At 40.0% G+C, this 18,293-nt stretch overlaps 1 protein-coding gene across 6 annotated transcripts in view; it reads left to right on the top strand.

Moving 5' to 3' along the window:
- Positions 1 to 18,063, top strand: part of EMSY (EMSY transcriptional repressor, BRCA2 interacting) — a 33,423-nt gene extending 15,360 nt beyond the window's left edge. For 2 of the 6 annotated variants that reach the window (XM_072401774.1, XM_072401768.1), the window contains exons 11-19: positions 51 to 190; positions 1,914 to 2,087; positions 2,467 to 2,653; positions 4,537 to 4,701; positions 7,313 to 7,465; positions 11,872 to 12,101; positions 12,377 to 12,910; positions 13,730 to 14,263; positions 15,774 to 18,063. In XM_072401774.1, coding sequence (XP_072257875.1) covers positions 51 to 190; positions 1,914 to 2,087; positions 2,467 to 2,653; positions 4,537 to 4,701; positions 7,313 to 7,465; positions 11,872 to 12,101; positions 12,377 to 12,910; positions 13,730 to 14,263; positions 15,774 to 15,965 — 2,309 coding nt within the window. In that variant the 3' untranslated portion in view covers positions 15,966 to 18,063. The remainder of the gene's footprint in view (positions 1 to 50; positions 191 to 1,913; positions 2,088 to 2,466; positions 2,654 to 4,536; positions 4,702 to 7,312; positions 7,466 to 11,871; positions 12,102 to 12,376; positions 12,911 to 13,729; positions 14,264 to 15,773) is intronic. The other 4 variants (XM_072401805.1, XM_072401785.1, XM_072401794.1 and 1 more) reach the window with 3 other exon arrangements.
- Positions 18,064 to 18,293: the final 230 nt, after the last annotated feature.

Below are 18,293 nucleotides of genomic sequence, written 5' to 3'. Positions count from 1 at the left end.
CATTTTTTAGACATGGCTTTTAATTTGTATTCTTTTCTTATGTGTTCAAGGCACGACAACGACCCATAAAATAACCACCATCCCTATGACTTCTAAACCAAATGTCATTGTGGTGCAGAAAACTGCTGGGAAAGGGCCCCTACAGGGAATTCCAGGGAAAAATGTTGTGACTACCTTGCTTAACGCTAGTGTAAGTATACCTTATTATAAATATTATTGTTATAAATATTATTATGTTTATTATTATTTCTGTGTAGACAACTGTTTATGATAGTGTAACACTAAAAACTTTTCATGGACCAATAAGAATAGGTGTTTGGTGGGAACCTGAGATAAGAAACACTATTTCCTGCTAAGGGGTCTTATTGTCTCAGAAATGTTGGTTTCTGTGATCATTAAGGCCTTGTTCTAACTGGCATTAAGGCTCGGTACACATGTGCAATGATTGTCGTTGGAAAGATCTTTCAGGATCTTTTCCAACCACAAAAGACTGAACAATGCATGAAAAAGTGCTGTACATACAGCTCCATTCTACTCCATGGAGAGGGGAGAACAACGGAGCGGCACCCCGCTGGGCTTTCTCCCTCTTTACTTCTGTTACGATCGGTCATCCCTTGTGGATCAGCCAGGACAGATCCATGAACGACAAGCGCTGTACACATGCCAGATCCTCGTCCTAGATCAGCCTTGAGGCAATTATCGGACAAGAATCACCTGAAGTGTGTACGTAGCCTTAGTGCCAGCATTACTCTGAGCAGCTAGACAAATGTAAAGGTGTGAAGTGTATTGAAATGCAAGTTATAGAAGCATTCAGGAATTGTGTTGTGCTTAGCCCCCACAGCCTTTTTTATTTTATTTTTTTTCTTTCATAGGCCTATGAAGCCTTACAATGGAAGTCATATAAAGAATTATATTAAGTATTATAAAGCATTTTTTAGGTGCCTAGATCATGTTTTTTCGTTGTTTTGGCTTTTTTTTTTNTCCTAGATCAGCCTTGAGGCAATTATCGGACAAGAATCACCTGAAGTGTGTACGTAGCCTTAGTGCCAGCATTACTCTGAGCAGCTAGACAAATGTAAAGGTGTGAAGTGTATTGAAATGCAAGTTATAGAAGCATTCAGGAATTGTGTTGTGCTTAGCCCCCACAGCCTTTTTTATTTTATTTTTTTTCTTTCATAGGCCTATGAAGCCTTACAATGGAAGTCATATAAAGAATTATATTAAGTATTATAAAGCATTTTTTAGGTGCCTAGATCATGTTTTTTCGTTGTTTTGGCTTTTTTTTTTTTTACTTTTTACACGTATTCATCCCTCCCCCCCAGCTGCTAAATAGCATGTATATTTATAAACAAGAGAAAACACCATGCAAACATGATATAGGCATTCAGGCAAAGTGTGATAAACCTGTGTGCTTTTTATCTTCCTCAGTCTGTGTTAACAGGGCCTTATTGTGATCCTATCTTTCAGCCTTTGTGTGTGCTGGAAATGTTTGGTATCCTTTCATTTATTTTACTAAAGCCAAATGGTTTCAACTCTTGAGTAGGGTATGTTTTAACCCATTGGGGATACTTCTTTTTACATTTTCTTGTTTGATACAAGTGCAAAAAATAAAACCCTTTAAAGTGAGGAAAAAGCTAAAAAAAAATGGGAGATCATTTCCAATGTCCTTAGCGATGTGGCATGAAGGATCACTAAACATCTTTGTGGAATTGTAGGAATGCTAGATTTTCACTTGAGACTATCACAAACAATCAGAAGATCTACTGTCCTTGGTTTAATATGCTGGATAGGTGCACCACTGCTTTGTATCTGTTCTGTATTTGTTAGGCATATATACAAAATACCTTGAAAACGTTTTTCTTGTTTTTGATATTTTTATTTCTGATAATTCTATTTCCTATTTCTTTTTTTAGGGAGATAAAGCTCTGCAAGCCCTACCGGCAGGAACAAAGCCTGCCATTATAACAGCCACTCGCCCAATCACAAAGATGATCGTCACGCAACCCAAGGGTATTGGTTCATCTGTCCAACCAGCGACAAAGATCATTCCCACCAAGATAGTGTACGGCCAGCAAGGAAAGACCCAGGTACGTAGGTGGGGATTTCAAACCCTCCTTGTGTTTTTTTTCTTTCTGGCACTTTTGTATAATAATGTTCCTAAAATGAATGCACCCCATGCTAGGGGCCTGCAAATAGATGTCCTATATGAGGGCCAGCAGATGAAACACTTCTTTGCTTCTGATGCTTAATTCTGACCTCAGCAACTAGGTTTTCAGTTGTTGATTGGGGATCATTACGAGTGGTTTACCACGATATGATTACTATGTCATAAAGGGGTAAATGTAACCCAAGCTTTGTCTATTTTTCCCTTTGCTGTTCCCGGTCAAATATAAGCAGGTATATAAGTACAACTTTTGTGGGACTTGGATATTACAGTGAGGAATTAACACTTGTGTTTTATCTCAGGTGCTTATAAAGCCAAAGCCAGTGACGTTTCAGGCCACAGTCATGAGTGAACAAACCAGACAGCTGGTGACGGAAACCCTGCAGCAGGCTTCACGGGTTGTAGAAACCACCAGTGCCACCATACAGGAAGTGAAAGAAGACCCTGAGAGCAGCTCCTCTTCTACAGAGTCCTCCCAGAGCTCCCAAGGTGACAGAGGGTCCAAATCTCTTTGTGGTCTTTGTTTTAGGACTAGCATGCATTATTATGGCATAGGAAGTGCGATTCATTTGTGTTTCTGGTGTCTGCTCCTGACGTATAAGTATATGTTGCATTTGTATAAGCTCAATTCTATACTGTACGGTTAGAGAATGGTTGTCATTAGGTTTATAAAGGAATGAATATTCAAGCAAATCTTGAAATAAAAGCATGCACCTCTTAAAGTTTGGGCTCCCTTCCCCTTCACATATCACCTAATGTGTTTCAAAATGTGCATATAAAGTTAAATAGATTAATTTTTTTAACCCCGTCTTTCATTCATGGCACTTAGGTGAGGATCACATTACCCTCTTTCCAGCTAGATCCCAGAGAATACAGAGCAGCTGTAATCTCACAAGGAGATGCTCTTGCAATGAACTGGAGTGTCTTCTCATGAGATTGAAATCAGGCCTAGTAATGCTAAAGATGTGGGAAAGGTAAGTATCAATCTAACTTTTCTGTACAGATACATTTCAGATAGGGGCCTGGATATTGTAAGAGTAAGGTTACCTTGCGGTGCAATGCAAGACCTATTTCAAGATAAATTGAGATTTCAGATATACTCATGTAAATACATTCCAGGTATAACTAAACAAAATGTGTGCAAAGTCCTAAAGTTTTTCTATAACTTTTTGGCCATTCTGAGTAGAAAGGCTTGTCCCCTGCTAACATGATGCAGATAAGGGCCCTTGCTCTGTGAGTGTGATCTAGAGCTTTTCAGCAACTAACTTTGCTAACTTTGCTAATTACTACATAGATCTGCCTCTTCTGAGGGACGTGTTAGACCACTGATTTCATACAGAAAGTTCTTCTCTACAGCAGGCTTTTCTACTCAGGTTGTGGCTACTGTGTATGAAAAAAAAATGAACTGAAGGACACCGAAAGCATTTTGTTTTGATGAGCCTTTATTGTATTTACCTAAGCTAAATTGAGGGTTCTGTTAGACTTTAAGGTGCCATTCTAAACTAAAACATTGCCATCGGGCAACATACTTACTTACCTGTTCGCAATCTTCTTTAGAAAGTACTCTGGGCTGCCCAGAATGAACAAACTCCTATGTGAGTTTGAATTTGGCCTGATCAAGATTACTGAAGATCCTAAGCCCAAAAGAAAACTGGTTAAAGGTGGCAGCTAAACTTGCTTGCTGAAGGAAAACATTTTCTCTTGCTTCCTGAATAAAGCTTACTTGATTGTAATTTTACTAGTCTGCATAGATAAGTTTCTAGTTTGTCACAATATATAGCAGCACTCCCAAAATTCCACATTATGTTATTAAAAAGTTTGTGCTCAAGTCCAGTGACTTTGCCCAGGCTTTATATGATACCTTTAATGTTGTGCAGATGGTAAGAAGCATTATTTCCCCCAATAATCACATTGCATCGTTGTAACAATGAAACAAGTCAGAAGGTCGGAATCTGCAGCAGAGGCTTATTTCTGGTATTTGATATTTGTAAATGTAAGCCAACAACTGCACTGCTAAAGGGATTTACATGGTTGTGTGTGTTTCTCCTTGAGATCTATACCTCTTTACAAAGTATTTGCTTCCTTTAGAGATTACATCTTGACATTGCTTGGTATTATAACATGATAAAGCTCCTACCTTTACATTTATTACCATTAAACCTCCTTTGCTATTTGGTTGCCCAATCAAATAATGCATTCAGGTCTGCTTGTAAGCTAGAGGCCTGATGTAAGAACTTTATTCCATTTAAATAGTTTGGTTTCATGTGTCTGTTATTTAAGCCAACAATGACTGCACATTTATTTTTTCTATAAAAGATTAGCTTTATATTTAAGAACCCCTTGTAATGGATAAATAATATTTGTCTGTCCAGATTCCCAGCCTGTGGTCCACGTCATTGCTTCTCGTGGTCAGGAGTGGTCTGAACATGAAATAGCGATGGACACCACTCCTACCATCATCTACCAAGACATTGCAGGAGAGTCCCAATCTGCCACCTCCACCATCAAGGCTCTGATGGAACTGCAGCAGACCAGCGGTGAGTACAATTACATAAAGCATAGGGGGAGTCAAATTCTGAATCTTTTTTTTTTTTGTCTGCTCTAGTGTTTTCTGTAGTCCATGTTGTACGTCATCACTTTTTTGTTTCTGTAGTTTTGTAACCACCTCATTCATATTTACTTGAAAAAGCTTGTTGCACAAGCTACTGGTATATTAAGAACCTGATAGTATAAAAGTGTATGAAATGCACTTCAGGCAAGAGTAAAACACATGCAGATAACTTTTGGCCTAGAAGTTTTTTTTTTTCCCCACATACCGTCTCATTAAGTGAGATGAAAATGAAAGTTTCTGAATTGTAAACCCTATCCAGCCTTTTTCTTTAGCTCTAGCTCACCGTTGAATGCAGGCATATGCAATGTTTACAATCATGTCTGTAAAAATTAGGTGCCTGCTTGTGTGATTGTTGAACACCCAAAATTTACACATCTAGCTAACACTAGATTTTCACTAGCTGGGTTGGGTTGACACTGCTGGAGATGGTCAGAGAGTGGTGGTGTACTATAGTTCGATTTGATACCTGAAGGTTTACTGCGGGAGAATGTTGGTGCTGGAGATATTTTTATATGGGGATTTTGGAGATAACAATTGTTATAAACTTGCCTCTACTGGATACTAAGACCAGAGCAGCAACCTAAATACTAGAAGGCCCGGGGGTGTAGAGTAAGGGGGAAGGAGTGGTCAGTTGACCTGCAGAAGAATCGCAGAAACATAGTAATGGGTCCATCCATCCATCCATCCATCCATCCATGTGTGTCATCACAGTATAAATTAAGTGAAAGTATTTAATTATATTAATAGAGTTTTGTAGTAGCTGCATTTTTCCCCCTTTCAAAGAATGTTTTCAGAAGTAAGAAATACCTGTTTATCTTCTGATTAAAGTTGAACTAAAGTCTCACTTTTAAGTTTGCATGACCAGGCAGGCAATTGTTACAGAAAAGGAAAACCCGGTGTCCCTTCTGCATTATTGCCTTACCTGCCTGTTCGCTCCCAAGTTTCTGGCATCAAAGCTGGATGGATGTGCATGTGCCAGGATGAATGAACTCCTACACATTACGTCATCCCAGCATGGCCAAATCAGGATAGCTGAAGATCGTCTGTAGGAGGAAGACTGCTGAAACGAATTTAGTTCTGCTTTAACACTGCAAATTATATAGAGTATTCTGTTTTCTCTATTGTATTCTATTTTCTTGTAGGGTAACAAAGGATTATTTGCCATATAACTGAACATTTCCTGATTCTTACTCCTGCTGCTGTAGAATATTTGCAGAAAATTTAGTATTTAGTAATAAATACATTCATGTAGGGACCTACAAAGGGTGGGAAGAGCTATGAAATAAGTTGCAGGGTTTTTGCTGTCAAGTTTTAAGTAATATAAGATGAGGAAAGGGAGAAGTGCTCAAATCACAGAAAGCAGACTAGTCTGGCGACTTGGCTCCTCTTCAGGTAAGTATCTCAGGGACAAAAGAAACATGCAAGTATTGCAAAGACGTAAATGTTTTTTTTTTTTTACCCTGACTTGGTAGGGACTGGGGATATAAATAAACTGAAGAAAATAAATTGTTTTGTTTTTGGTTATAGATCTGCTTTGACTGCTAATTGTTAATTAAAATTTAAATAGAACTAAACCCATAAAATAATAATAAAAAAAAAAATGCAACCAAGCAGGTCCTTTATTGCAGAAGGGACGGGCAATGTCCCTTCTGCAATATAATAACCTTACCTGTATGATTGCTATTTTTTTTTTTTAGTTATTCACCTGTCCCTATTTTGTTGTGGCACTGTTCTCTTGTTACCTTGTTTCGGTGTTGGCCATCTTTATTGACCTTCCAATGTTAACTTCATTCAGTCCTGGCAGCCCCCGGGGGAGTGGCAATATTATTATCATTACTAAGCAGTATTTATTTAGCGCCAATATATTACGCAGCACTGTACATTAAATGACAGACATACAGACAGTGACTCAGGAGATGGAGAAGACCCTATGCAGAAGTGCTTACAATCTAAGAGATGGGCCAGGTATCCTGACTTCCTATGCTGAGCTATACATGTCAATCAGGCAGGTAAGAATGTTTATTGCAGAGGGGACTTTGCCTGTCCATTTCTGCATCAAAGGCCTGCCTGATCAAATCGTAAAACATAAATTTAAACTAAATGTACTGCCCTTTAGAGAAATACAAAATCTGTGTTCAGATCCAGGTTTATGGGGACTGGAGTTAAACACCTTTCAGGTTTTCATTGCTTTTTATGCCCTTGAGGGAGGATTTTCCTTAACATCCTCTCCTGCAGAAGGTGGGGTTAAATCCCATTATGGTCAGATATTCATTTTGGGAGCTTTTCCTCCCTTTCTGTTGGAGATACTAGTGAAAAAAAATATGGCAAAGGTTCTTTCTGTTCCCCATTCTAGCAAAAAAGGTTTTTGTACAAGCTCCACTGTATTTCTCCCTGGGCCAAAGGAATGTTTGTATAGACTGTATAATTCCCATTTTTCAGTTTTACCATAATTGTTCAGATCAAATGATGACCACTTAATGGTCTATGGGGCACTTTTTTTATAGAATCTGTTTATAATTGCCCCTTTTATTCTCCAGTGAAAGGGAAAATGAACACTAAGCCCCGGCAGCTGACCATTGACCTCAGTCAGATGGCTGTTCCTGTCCAGATGGCCTTTGATAAACGCCGGACTGAAAGTCCTTCCTTTTCCGTGGTGGAGTCAAACTTGATTGCAGAATACCTATCTACAGGTAGGGCCAACATATCCGTAGGTTGGTGCAGGAATAGAAGCAAAAAGAGAGACGCCATTATTGGGGTGTTGAACACGCAAGGAAACAGTTTTTTCATACATTCATAAGCAACTACATAATCATCTATAATATTTGGCCTGAAGTGGCATTGCTAGACCCTTGACCTCTCCAACAGAACAGCCTGGTCATAAACACATTGTTTACCTGCTGATTGTCTCCTAGAGCTGGCCCTCCCTCTCCCAGATTGTCTTATTATATAACCCCCTGCTAATGCCTAGCAGCTGCGAAACCTTGCAGTAAAAATCAACTTTACCATTAAAAGTCATAACACAGACTACAAATCAATCTTCCTTAACTACCAAGTATGGCAACCAGTATGGCTTTGCTTTTATGGGAAGAGAACGGTTCCTATGGGTCTGTAATCTGGTCCCCCTTCTGTTTAGGTCTCTAGAACAAATCCAGAAAGATACTACATTTTTTTCTAACTGTAAATAATGTGGGTGATGTTTTTTTTTAGAATAAAAGAAATACATTGAAATACTGAAAATATGAACTTTTTGGCAGTAGGAGATGTACAAATGTAATATAAAACCATATAGATTGATTTTAGAAATGAGAACTTGCAGCACAGAAGAATCGGGTATAATTTTAAACCTTTGCATATTTCATGTTTCCATTAAATTAATCGTAATAATCATTTATAGTATGCTAGTCATTTCATTCTTTCTTCATGAATTCATTCCCTGTCTATGCCCGAGTCTGTGGCTTGTAATTTTGTTTTATATACCGACGACTTACTTGCAGACAGATGTTGTGTGGGGAGTGACATACGGTGAAAAATCTTGAACGAGTCTTGTGATTCTATGTCCTACCGTGTTCTTCCAAATCAGGGATGATCATTGTGAAAGGGAATGGTCTTTAAAACCTTCCAGCTATATGAAGGCTTTGTTAGCACCTGTACACAGCCTACTTCTTGTATGTGATACTTGGAAGGGTAACATCGCAAAAGTGGGCTGACCATCATACCTGCATGAGCTTCTATGATAACCTTTTATAAAACGATGGCCACTAATATGACGTTGCCCCCTTTTGTGGACTCCAATCCTCTAATTGGATTTTTCGCAAGTGTGTCTGTGAACTTTGTGTGGTCATTCATCCACAAAAGCATCTGTAAGGTCAGGTACTGATGTTGGATGAGAAGCTCACGTTAGGTTACCAATTCATTCTAAAATGGTCAGCTGGGCTCCGTGCAAGCCGGCCATGTCCCTCCACAGTATTCCTACCACTCCATGATTTATTAGAACTCCAGCCTTTCCTTCAGTTTTGCTTCTTGTCAAAGTTTCTGCTTATTCAGATTTCACTGTACTTTGAGCATTTCACAAAAAACATGGCTGGGGTGCATCCAGCATTACTATACCCGTTCTGCATTTTGGCTCTTTCAAAAAAGAGGCCCAGCATTACATGTGGCTGTTGGCTAATGCGGTCTGCATGCAACTGACATGCACCATTGAGATATTTGCATTTTTGCTCCCAAAAGCCAGCTCACTCCTTTCATAGGGGCTCATGGGAGGAGTACAGAGAAATGGTGCTTGGAGAAAGCTATAGCTACAGCACCCTGCCAGCCCTTCTACCTGCATTGCATAGAGAAATACAAAAACTCAGTGATGTCACTAGAACGAAAATGAAGTATGCCATGATGAGATCAAGCTTTCTTTATAAAATTAATTAAGGCGTTAATGACTGGGGGCAGAGCAGGCGAAATGTAAGCAAACGTCAATCAAATGGATTGATCAACAAGATACCTCACAAGTGCCAGATTATCTCTAAAAGCACAATTGCTTTTTGTGGGTCTGGAAGATTCCATGTAAATTAATTTCAAGCGGTTTGGCTTGTTACTTGTTTGTTCAGATTTCCAATAATCCTTGGTTCACATTTATTGTCTGACATGATTCTACAAGTTCATCTTCCCTCAAATAATCTGTACACTTCCAGTAACTCATCTTTTTGAGGTTAACGTCCTCTCACCGGTTCCATTCCTGTGGTCTCTTCTCTCATATAGTTATGTTCCCAATTACTGTTGTGGGAGATGTGGTCACACAAAAAATAGAGAATGCAGCTCACGTCGCACATTTAATTACATTTTACAGCGATGAATAATTCCCAGGCTGATGGGATACCAGTAAACATTTCTCTGATATGTAAAGTGTAATGCTTGTATTGTCTGGGAAGCAATGAGAGATGAACTTTTATTTATTTATTTATTTTTCTAGCTCCCTGTTTAAAGGAAACAAGATTCTTTTAATACAGATGTTTTCTTTTAGCACCCTTGACTTCTACTTTCTGTAACTTGTAGGTTTAGCTGCAGGTCTGCCCAACTCCGTGTGCAATGCAGGCAGCTTGGAAAAGAATAACTTATTCTAACCTAGTCTAACTATTCCTATTCTAAACCAAACTAACGTTTCCTTGCTCATTTGCAGCATCTTCATTCGTTCCTCTTCCAAGTTTGAGATTCTTGCCCATATCAGATTGTCCAGGCAGGAATAATATAACTCCCACCTATGCACTGGAACTCATTCATTCCGCTGGATTATACACTTGACCTGCAGTAGATTTGCTCAGTATGTGACACCAACTGTCAGTGATAGAAGATTAAGTGTGATGCTCCGACAGTGTTCTCCCTGGCCACTTTTGCCTGGGTGCACCACCCGGCACTCTTCGGTAACCACTTGGCTGTTTTTGGGTGGTTACTGAGGTACAGGGTCTGTCAACCACCTACTATTTCTTCCCACCCGGCTTAAACATTTTTTTCCGGCTTGAACATTGCTCTGATTTTTGCTGGATATAGAGTTGAAATAATGTGAGTGACTTGCACAGTGAATCGAGACTTACCACAGGATTTTGCATTACCCCCTGGTGGATCACAAACTTTGAGGTTAATCCTTGCTGAAAAATAATTACCCCTACATACCTTCAGGATATCAGAACCACAAGGAGTATGGCTGTACATCATGGAATATTCTGCATAGTCCTCGGATTTAAACCTCCTTAAGTTGCACTGAAATAGTCAGAGCGGTCAAAACAAAATAACTTAAAAGGAGGGCACATTTTTGGGAACTTGTGTGACATGTTGGAAGACTTTCCAAACAGTTTTTGACTTCTATTGTGTGGAACTTTGTGTGTTTAGCTGTGCGATCTGCAAAAGGTGCACCTTGATAAGTCAATCTTAGATTCTGTTATCTTATAACTATTTTAGATTTTCATTGTTAACCTAAATTGTATGTGATCTGTGGTTTAATCTAGGAGTGCATTGTGGCTCTTAACTGCTTCAATCTTAATAAATTTGAGTTATTCACAAATTTAGAGCAATAATGTTAAATACACAGCATTTTGTATGTGTTAATATACAAGCGAAATTATTTGTGTGATTTTGGAAAGCATGGAGAAGGATAAACGGCAGTCTCAGATTTTTCCTGCTGTCTTCGTTCCTGGCAGCGCAGCATTTTCATAGACTGGGTGCTGTCAACTATGGGCAGTTGTGTTTTGCTACTTCTCATTAATCATACCCTCTTGCTATACTATTTTCTACTACATAGACAACTCTTAAAGCTTCCACTTAAGAAGGTCTTTCCTGTCACTGTTGTGTCTCCAGCAGAGGAATTGATAGTCATTGGGGTACAGACATCTATAACAACCTGAATGATATTCTTTCCTAGTCTATTAAAAACTAGTAAACTCCGTTTGCTTTCTACAGTGCTGATATCCATGGTTTTGCAGCAAACAAAAAGATTGTGGCTGGAGTACTTTATTAATGTTAGTAAATTAGGAAACTGCTTCATGCATTGTCTGTCATACACATACACTGATACGAACTTCCTAGGTTTGATACCATTTAATAGACTGGTGCAGAATTCTCTTTAGAAATACATCCCAATGTAGATGCAAGGTGGTACTTGAGTGGAGACAAATGGCTTGTTCCCACTATGTCTGCACTGCACTTTATTAAATGCAGAGTATTGTCATTGTGCATTGCATTGGGGAAGCCTATTCTTTTGTATTGCATGTTCAGTGTTCAACCCAGAAATTTTTTTAACCTGGGTGGGAAGAAGCTGTAGGTGGGTGGCAGCCACTGTATTGTGACCCAACTCATCAGTAACCACCCAAAAACGTGGGTGGTTACAGAAAAGTGCCAGGTGGTGCGCCTAGCTAAAAGGGACAGGGGAGAACACTAGTGTTGCACTGCAATGCTCTGTTAGGATGCATTTGTGATTTATTTAGAAATGAATGGCAATGCATATGAGGTGTTGTTATTGCATCGCACTAGTGGGAACAGGCTCTTATGCTATATCATTGTGCTGTTATCTGCATGCTTTGTGTTCTTTAATTGTTACCTTTTTTAATTCTTGCAGGAAAAGCTAGGCCTGTGGCTTCCACCACCACAGTCGGCTCCGGAGATGTTCCACTCAGCTCTATCCTTCAGGTCAGTCACCCGTCTCAGCACCACCAGCTTCAGAGCTCTCAGTCCTCACGTACTGTGCTGCAGCACATCTCCCAGTCCCAGAGTGCAGCACAGGCATCTGTTGTGGTAAAATCCATCCCCACATCCTCCAGCGGGGCCATCACTCACATCATGCAGCAGGTATGTACTCACGTGACAGGACAAATCATACTGGGAATTTTTTTTAAAAAAAAGTGAACCTTTTTGAGGCAGAACCCCCCCCTTTCGGTGAATTGAATGCATTGATTGGGTTTTAGCCTATTTGCCAATCCTTACCTGCTCTCATACCTGAAAATCTTCTCTAGGTTTTAATATGCTGACATGCCTTATGCATACTATAGTATTAGGTCAAATCATGCACCTTTAACTTTTAGTCTAGCATATGTTCTGACAACTCCTTTTCATATATTCTGCAGGCACTAAGTAGCCACACGACTTTCAAAAGAACAGAGGAGACTGTGACCGAGGAGGGTGAAGTGGAGGAGATGGACACCTTAGACCCACAGACCGGCCTCTTCTATAGATCAGCCTTGGCCCAAAAGCAACAGAAACAGATTCACCTGCACCAGGAGGGTACGCACCTCCAAGTGAAGACTGTTCAGTCTCTGCAGACAAAGCAGAAGCAGATCATCCATCTACAGCCGGAACAGATTCAACACAAAATTCCGCAAACAGCCCAACTGTCCATCCGGCAGCAGAAATTGACCCATGTGCAGCAGGAACATATCCAGCAGCATACACAGCGCCACATGCTTGTCAAGGAAAGGCACATCCCTTCGCTGGTGTCTCAGCCACAACAGACAGTGGTGCAAGTGCTGGCTGTAAAAACCACCCAGCAGCTGCCAAAGCTTCAGCAGGTACCAGGACAACAGAAGATCTACATGCAATCTCAGCTGTCTCAGACTCCAGTGCAGCTGCCTGTCACATCTGAAAAACAGCCGACCAGTCAGGTAAATGGTCTTCTACATACTCAATTATTGTTTCTTTATTTTATACTACATTCATTTACCTTTGCCTGGTTTCTCTGTGCTAATAAAAGCCCCCCCTCCCCATATTTGCAACAGTTCAGACAGTGCTAGAATTATCATGCTAACTTTGCCTGAATAAGGGAAAATGCAGCTTGCTCACTTCTCCACCCGGCACAGCTTTCCCTACGCCCATGTTTCCACACTTTGTATGAAGACTGATGGTTCTTGTAGTTCTACAGGGTGAGTGATAAAGCTCGCCCTGTAGAACTACACTCTCCCAATCACTGCTGGTGGTTGTTCCAATTGCCTGCACAACTGCACACCCCTGTGTCTGGCTTCTTTTCCTCTGCCCCTATTTTATTACCACTCTCGTTAATCCTTCTACTATATATGCAGTCAGTCTGATTTGCACCCCATCATATAGAGCTCCACTTTGTTTTATCCATGGTACCTGTAATCCTTATGTAGTATACTTGGTTCCATCCCCTCCATAGTGTCCATTCCCCAGTGAAATATCCATTCCAGCACATATGATTCATTTCTCAGTGACCGTGGCACAATTGAGATTTGTTTCCATGAACCAGTCATAGTTATACTCCAGTTACCCTCCCCAGTGTCTATTCCAACACAGAGATCCAGACTTTGGCATTCATGGCTTTTTTTTTTGCATGTATGAACTAGTAGGAGTTGTACTCGCCTCACATTTTATGTGCAAAGCAGAATTTCTAGACTACTAAGAGTATGTTAAATTTGTATATGTCCTATATTTTATTAATATACAAATATTCATATACCTTTTAGGTTACCCAACCAATGGTATCGCAGGGATCTGCTGTCACAAAAATCACCTTCGAAGGACATCAACCTCCCACAGTATCCAAGGCCACTGTTAGCGAATGCTTGCCTAAACTCACTCCAGCAGTGGCCAGTCTCCTTCCTTCTATGCCACTGTCCGAAAAGGCTTCTGTAGCTGATATTCTGAAGATGTCAATGATGGAGGCTGATATTGAGACAAATGTTGAACCTATGATCATTGATCCCCCAAGCAAGGCTGCTCCAATTATAAAGCCTATGCCAGTGTTAACCGAGGCAGCTATACCACAAGTGCAAAGGCTATCTGCCCCAAGCACAGTGACTTCTACAGTACCTCCCCCACCAAAATGTTTCCCCGCTCCAATAATTACAGCAACCACTTCCACTGCACTTCCTGTTCCCCTGCCGCCTCCACCGCCGCTGACTAGGAAAGTAGATGTACCTGTGGCCAGCCAGATCATACAGATCCAAAATGTGCCGCCAAAAAGGACTGAAGAAATTCCTTCAGAAATAATCATTCAGGTAAGACTGTGTCTGCTTTCTCATAGCAAAATTTTTTTGTAAAAGAAGCCCAATTCTTTTCATTTTGGATATGGGGTTTCATGGCCATGTGGAGATTTGCCTTTATTTTCTGTCAGGACAGAAAGTAATACATATTGGACATAACAAATCAATTGAGTAGAGTTGGACCTATGGTCCGTGTTTTACTTTTCTGTGTACCCTGAAGGGATGTAGTGTGTTACTATGTTGTCAACCATGATCCTTAACCCCAGCTAGCCCTGGATGCAAGCACTTAACCCAGGACTAGATTTCCTTGGGGTAAGCAGTTGCAGCCAAGGATAGCTATTGTTACTGCAAGTGGAGGGCTGCACAATAACTCATTATTTATTAACACATTCATTACATGCGTGTCAGTGTAGGCAGACTCTTACTGTCCGGGTAATAACCACCCTATTCCTTGTATAGTGTCCAGACGGGAAGTGACGCAAAATCTGCACAGTGTGGTCCCTGTAGAGATAAATAATACCCTTACTAACGTATTAGGTGATGTCTAATCCATCCAAAAGTTAAACAATAGATGAGAAAATACTTTGGCTTTTTAAGCAGAATTCTGGCTTGGACTCTGTGTCCTATATTCTATGCCAGGGGTGCCCAACAGGTGGATCGCGATCTACCGGAAGATCGCAAAGGCAACGCGAGTGGATTGCGGAGCCCTGCCTTTCAAAATAACTCTACTGTGCACAGGAGTTATTAAGTCCAATTTTTTATTGTTGGTAGATCATTTTGACTTGGTCAATTTTAAAAGTAGCTCGCAAGCCAAAAAAGTGTGGGCAACCCCTGCTGTATCCGCCTATCTAGGTGCAGTATGGGAATAGCATAAAACTAGTCTGTGGGCTAGGTTTGGAAGGAGCTGCAGCTTGAAGCAGGTCTTGCCTTCTAAATGTCATGCAAGATCAGTCACAGCATGAGATAAAGGAAAAGACAGAATCGAGGTGCAAGCCTGATTTTCATGTTTTTTATATCAGCACTGCTTGTCTTAAGAGTTAACCAACTCAGCACTGCTGAATTTGATCCGGGTTAGGGTAAAGACTGCAATAATCAAAACATGTGATCACTGTGCAATGCTTTGAATCAGGGCTGTGGAGTCAGAAGCAATTATTTTGTACCTGTCTAAATCGGCATAAATGTACTGACTCCACATCTCTGCTTTAAATCTCAACTGTGAACTCTTTTTGCCCCCCACTCTCCTCTTTGAAAAAGCACATTATACAGACTTTTTTGTTCTGGTCTGTAACAGCATTAGGTCCCTTAGTTCCTATTTTTTTTTTTTCCTTTTTGGCAACAGATAGGTCCAAAGTGGACCTGGCATGGACCTACCATGAGGCTACATGCCTGCTGCATGATTCTCCTGTGAGACCAAAGCAATGAGTGTTCTGATCAATACAGATAAATAGTTTGGCATCTCATATGTTTTAGGCTTAAATATATTTCATTTATAAATCTTTTTTTTTTTTTTCCTGGTTACACACAGACAATCCCTCAGTATCCCATCACCTGTCACTCCAGCTCCAACGTGGTGGTGGAACCCAGCGGACTACTAGAGCTAAATAATTTCACCAGCCAGCAGTTGGGAGACGAAGACACGGTCATTATAAACGACAGTGACATTACCAGCGATGACAGGACACAGTGTAAGCCTTCAATAAATTTGGAGCATGCGTAGCAGTCCATAAAGAAATCGGCATGGACTTAGGCAAAGTGGCCATCAGGATTTTTTAAGATGGAAAATGTTTGTGAAGTTTTAGATATGTTTCAAGACAAATCATGTATTTGCAGCATTCTTTCCTTTTAGTTTCCTGTATGTTACTGAAGTCATTTTCAAGGCTCCATTACGAGCACAGTATTTATAAATCACAATGCATTGTGGAAGGTGATCATACCTTGCTGACCTTATGTCGGGTTCTTTGTGGAGTCTTCAAATTGTGCAACTATTTACAGGTCCATTTCATTTTCCATCTGAAATGTTTTTTTTCTTCTTTTTTTAACAAGGAACTTTATGAGCGTTATAGCAGCTAAACGTTTTGTTGAATTGATGGAACCCTCAAGTCTGTCTTTTGAAACCTGAAAATGTATTTTCTGTATTTTTTGTACATTTTCTTTTTCTTTTTTTTTATAATTTTGATGGAAGCAAAGGAAGAGTTCTGCTTCCATTTTTTTTTATACCATGCACAGTATGATCGTGATTAGATTTTTTTCCATTCTTTTTATTTTCTTCTTAAGAGCACCTGTTACTTGGACGGCAGTGGATAAAAAAAATTAGTGAGCCAATTGTGTCATCATGGAGGGGAAGAGATGCAATCTATTGATCATCAAGGAATGCGTGACATCAGGAGTTCTCTGGGTTGTGTTAATGTTGCTCCTCATTGTGGAAAAGTATACATGAGATCCACAATTATTACATCTACATCCTGGCAGTTAAACATGAAAACAGTATCAATTTTACTGTAAAAGAAAAAATTATCAAAACTAAAAAAAAAAAAATGCTCATAGTTTTGTTAGGTGATGATGATAGTGTGGTCACACTGGCGGCGAAGAAGTGCTTACTGCTTCCTCATGCCAGAGAACTGCTACCTCCCAGCTTCTTCCAGCCGCAGCCCCGCAAGGAATGAATGGTGGTGGCAGTGAGCAGAACTAGTACCACTTGCTGCCCCCAGCTGTCAAATGCACATTCTCAAGAACCAGAAGGTGGCAGCCGCTGAGAGATGCACCCGATTGCTTGATCCTAAAACAGGTCTGAACCTACCCTTAGTGCTTTTCAAATCATTCATCCCAGTGTTCTTCCTAGCCCCTTTTAGCTGGGTGCACCCCCTGGCACTTTTTAATAACCACCCGGCTGTTTTTCGGGTGGTTACTAAAGAGTTGAGTCACAATAGAGGGGCTTCCCACCCAGCTTAAAAAAAATTCTGGGTCCCAAAACAGCCTATCAAGTGCTACTAAATACAACTAGAACTGTGAAGAACTTCGACCATAAAACAAAACAAAACATGCATCAGATCTGTATTCATTGGGGTCAATTCATGCAGCTCTACACAAGGATAAAGATCTTTATATTCCACCTTGAGACTTAATTTTTACATTTCATTACTCATTGGAAAGAAAGATAATTAGTTTTTTTAATCCGTGTCTGTGCACACTTCCGCTATGTTTAGCCTCTTTAAAAATGTACAGAAAAATACCTGCTGGGAATTTAATGGGCTCCTAACTTCTTGTAGTGTGTCGACAACATTACCTGCCATGTTCTCTTTCTGGACTCCATTCTCCATGTTATTGAGATGAATTGTTTGTAGCCCAGCCTGTATCTTTTTTTAAAGTAGGTGTTCTTTCTAGCATTTTTTCATTTTGTTCTGAAATGAATCATGCAAGATTTCCAGTTGTATCTCCTCACCCGACTCAAAATCAACAAGCTGCATGTACTGGAACCCATTGCCAGATCCCTGCATCCTCCTGTCTGTCCCATTTCATCCACCAATCCACTGCATTACAATTAGAACAAGCTATTTGTGGCCAATGTTTTCTTTATATTATTTCTTATCTGAATGATATATGTTGGTGCTGATGTGGATCCATCATAGAGATCCAATTCTTTTCATGTATTATTTTTGCATTTCAGGAACCTTTCAAGAAATTTCCTGGCTATGGAATGTAACAGGTGTCCTATTTAATTCCGTTTTTAACACGTGTGAGTGTGTATATAGAAATGCCATTTTTTTTAAATGTTTTGTACAGAAAGTATAAATAACAGTTTCATGACGTATCACTGACCTTTGTATTGTACATACGTTGTATATATTTGCGTTACAACATTTAGATCTGTGAATAGCCACAAATATTGACTGGGTTGGTATTGTTTTTTATTTTTGCTCATGCTTTTATCATTCACTCTGAATGTGCTGCAGAGGTTACATTCACCTTCTCTCCTTCCTGGGATCATTCTGACATATTTGCCTGGTTCAGGTTTTGTCCGTTGTTGGCCTGGATAAAATTCTATAAT

The sequence above is a fragment of the Pyxicephalus adspersus genome, chromosome 1 (assembly GCF_032062135.1).
Source record: "Pyxicephalus adspersus chromosome 1, UCB_Pads_2.0, whole genome shotgun sequence".
In the NCBI taxonomy this organism is placed as follows: domain Eukaryota; kingdom Metazoa; phylum Chordata; class Amphibia; order Anura; family Pyxicephalidae; genus Pyxicephalus; species Pyxicephalus adspersus.
This window is presented reverse-complemented; position numbering and strand designations above follow the sequence as displayed.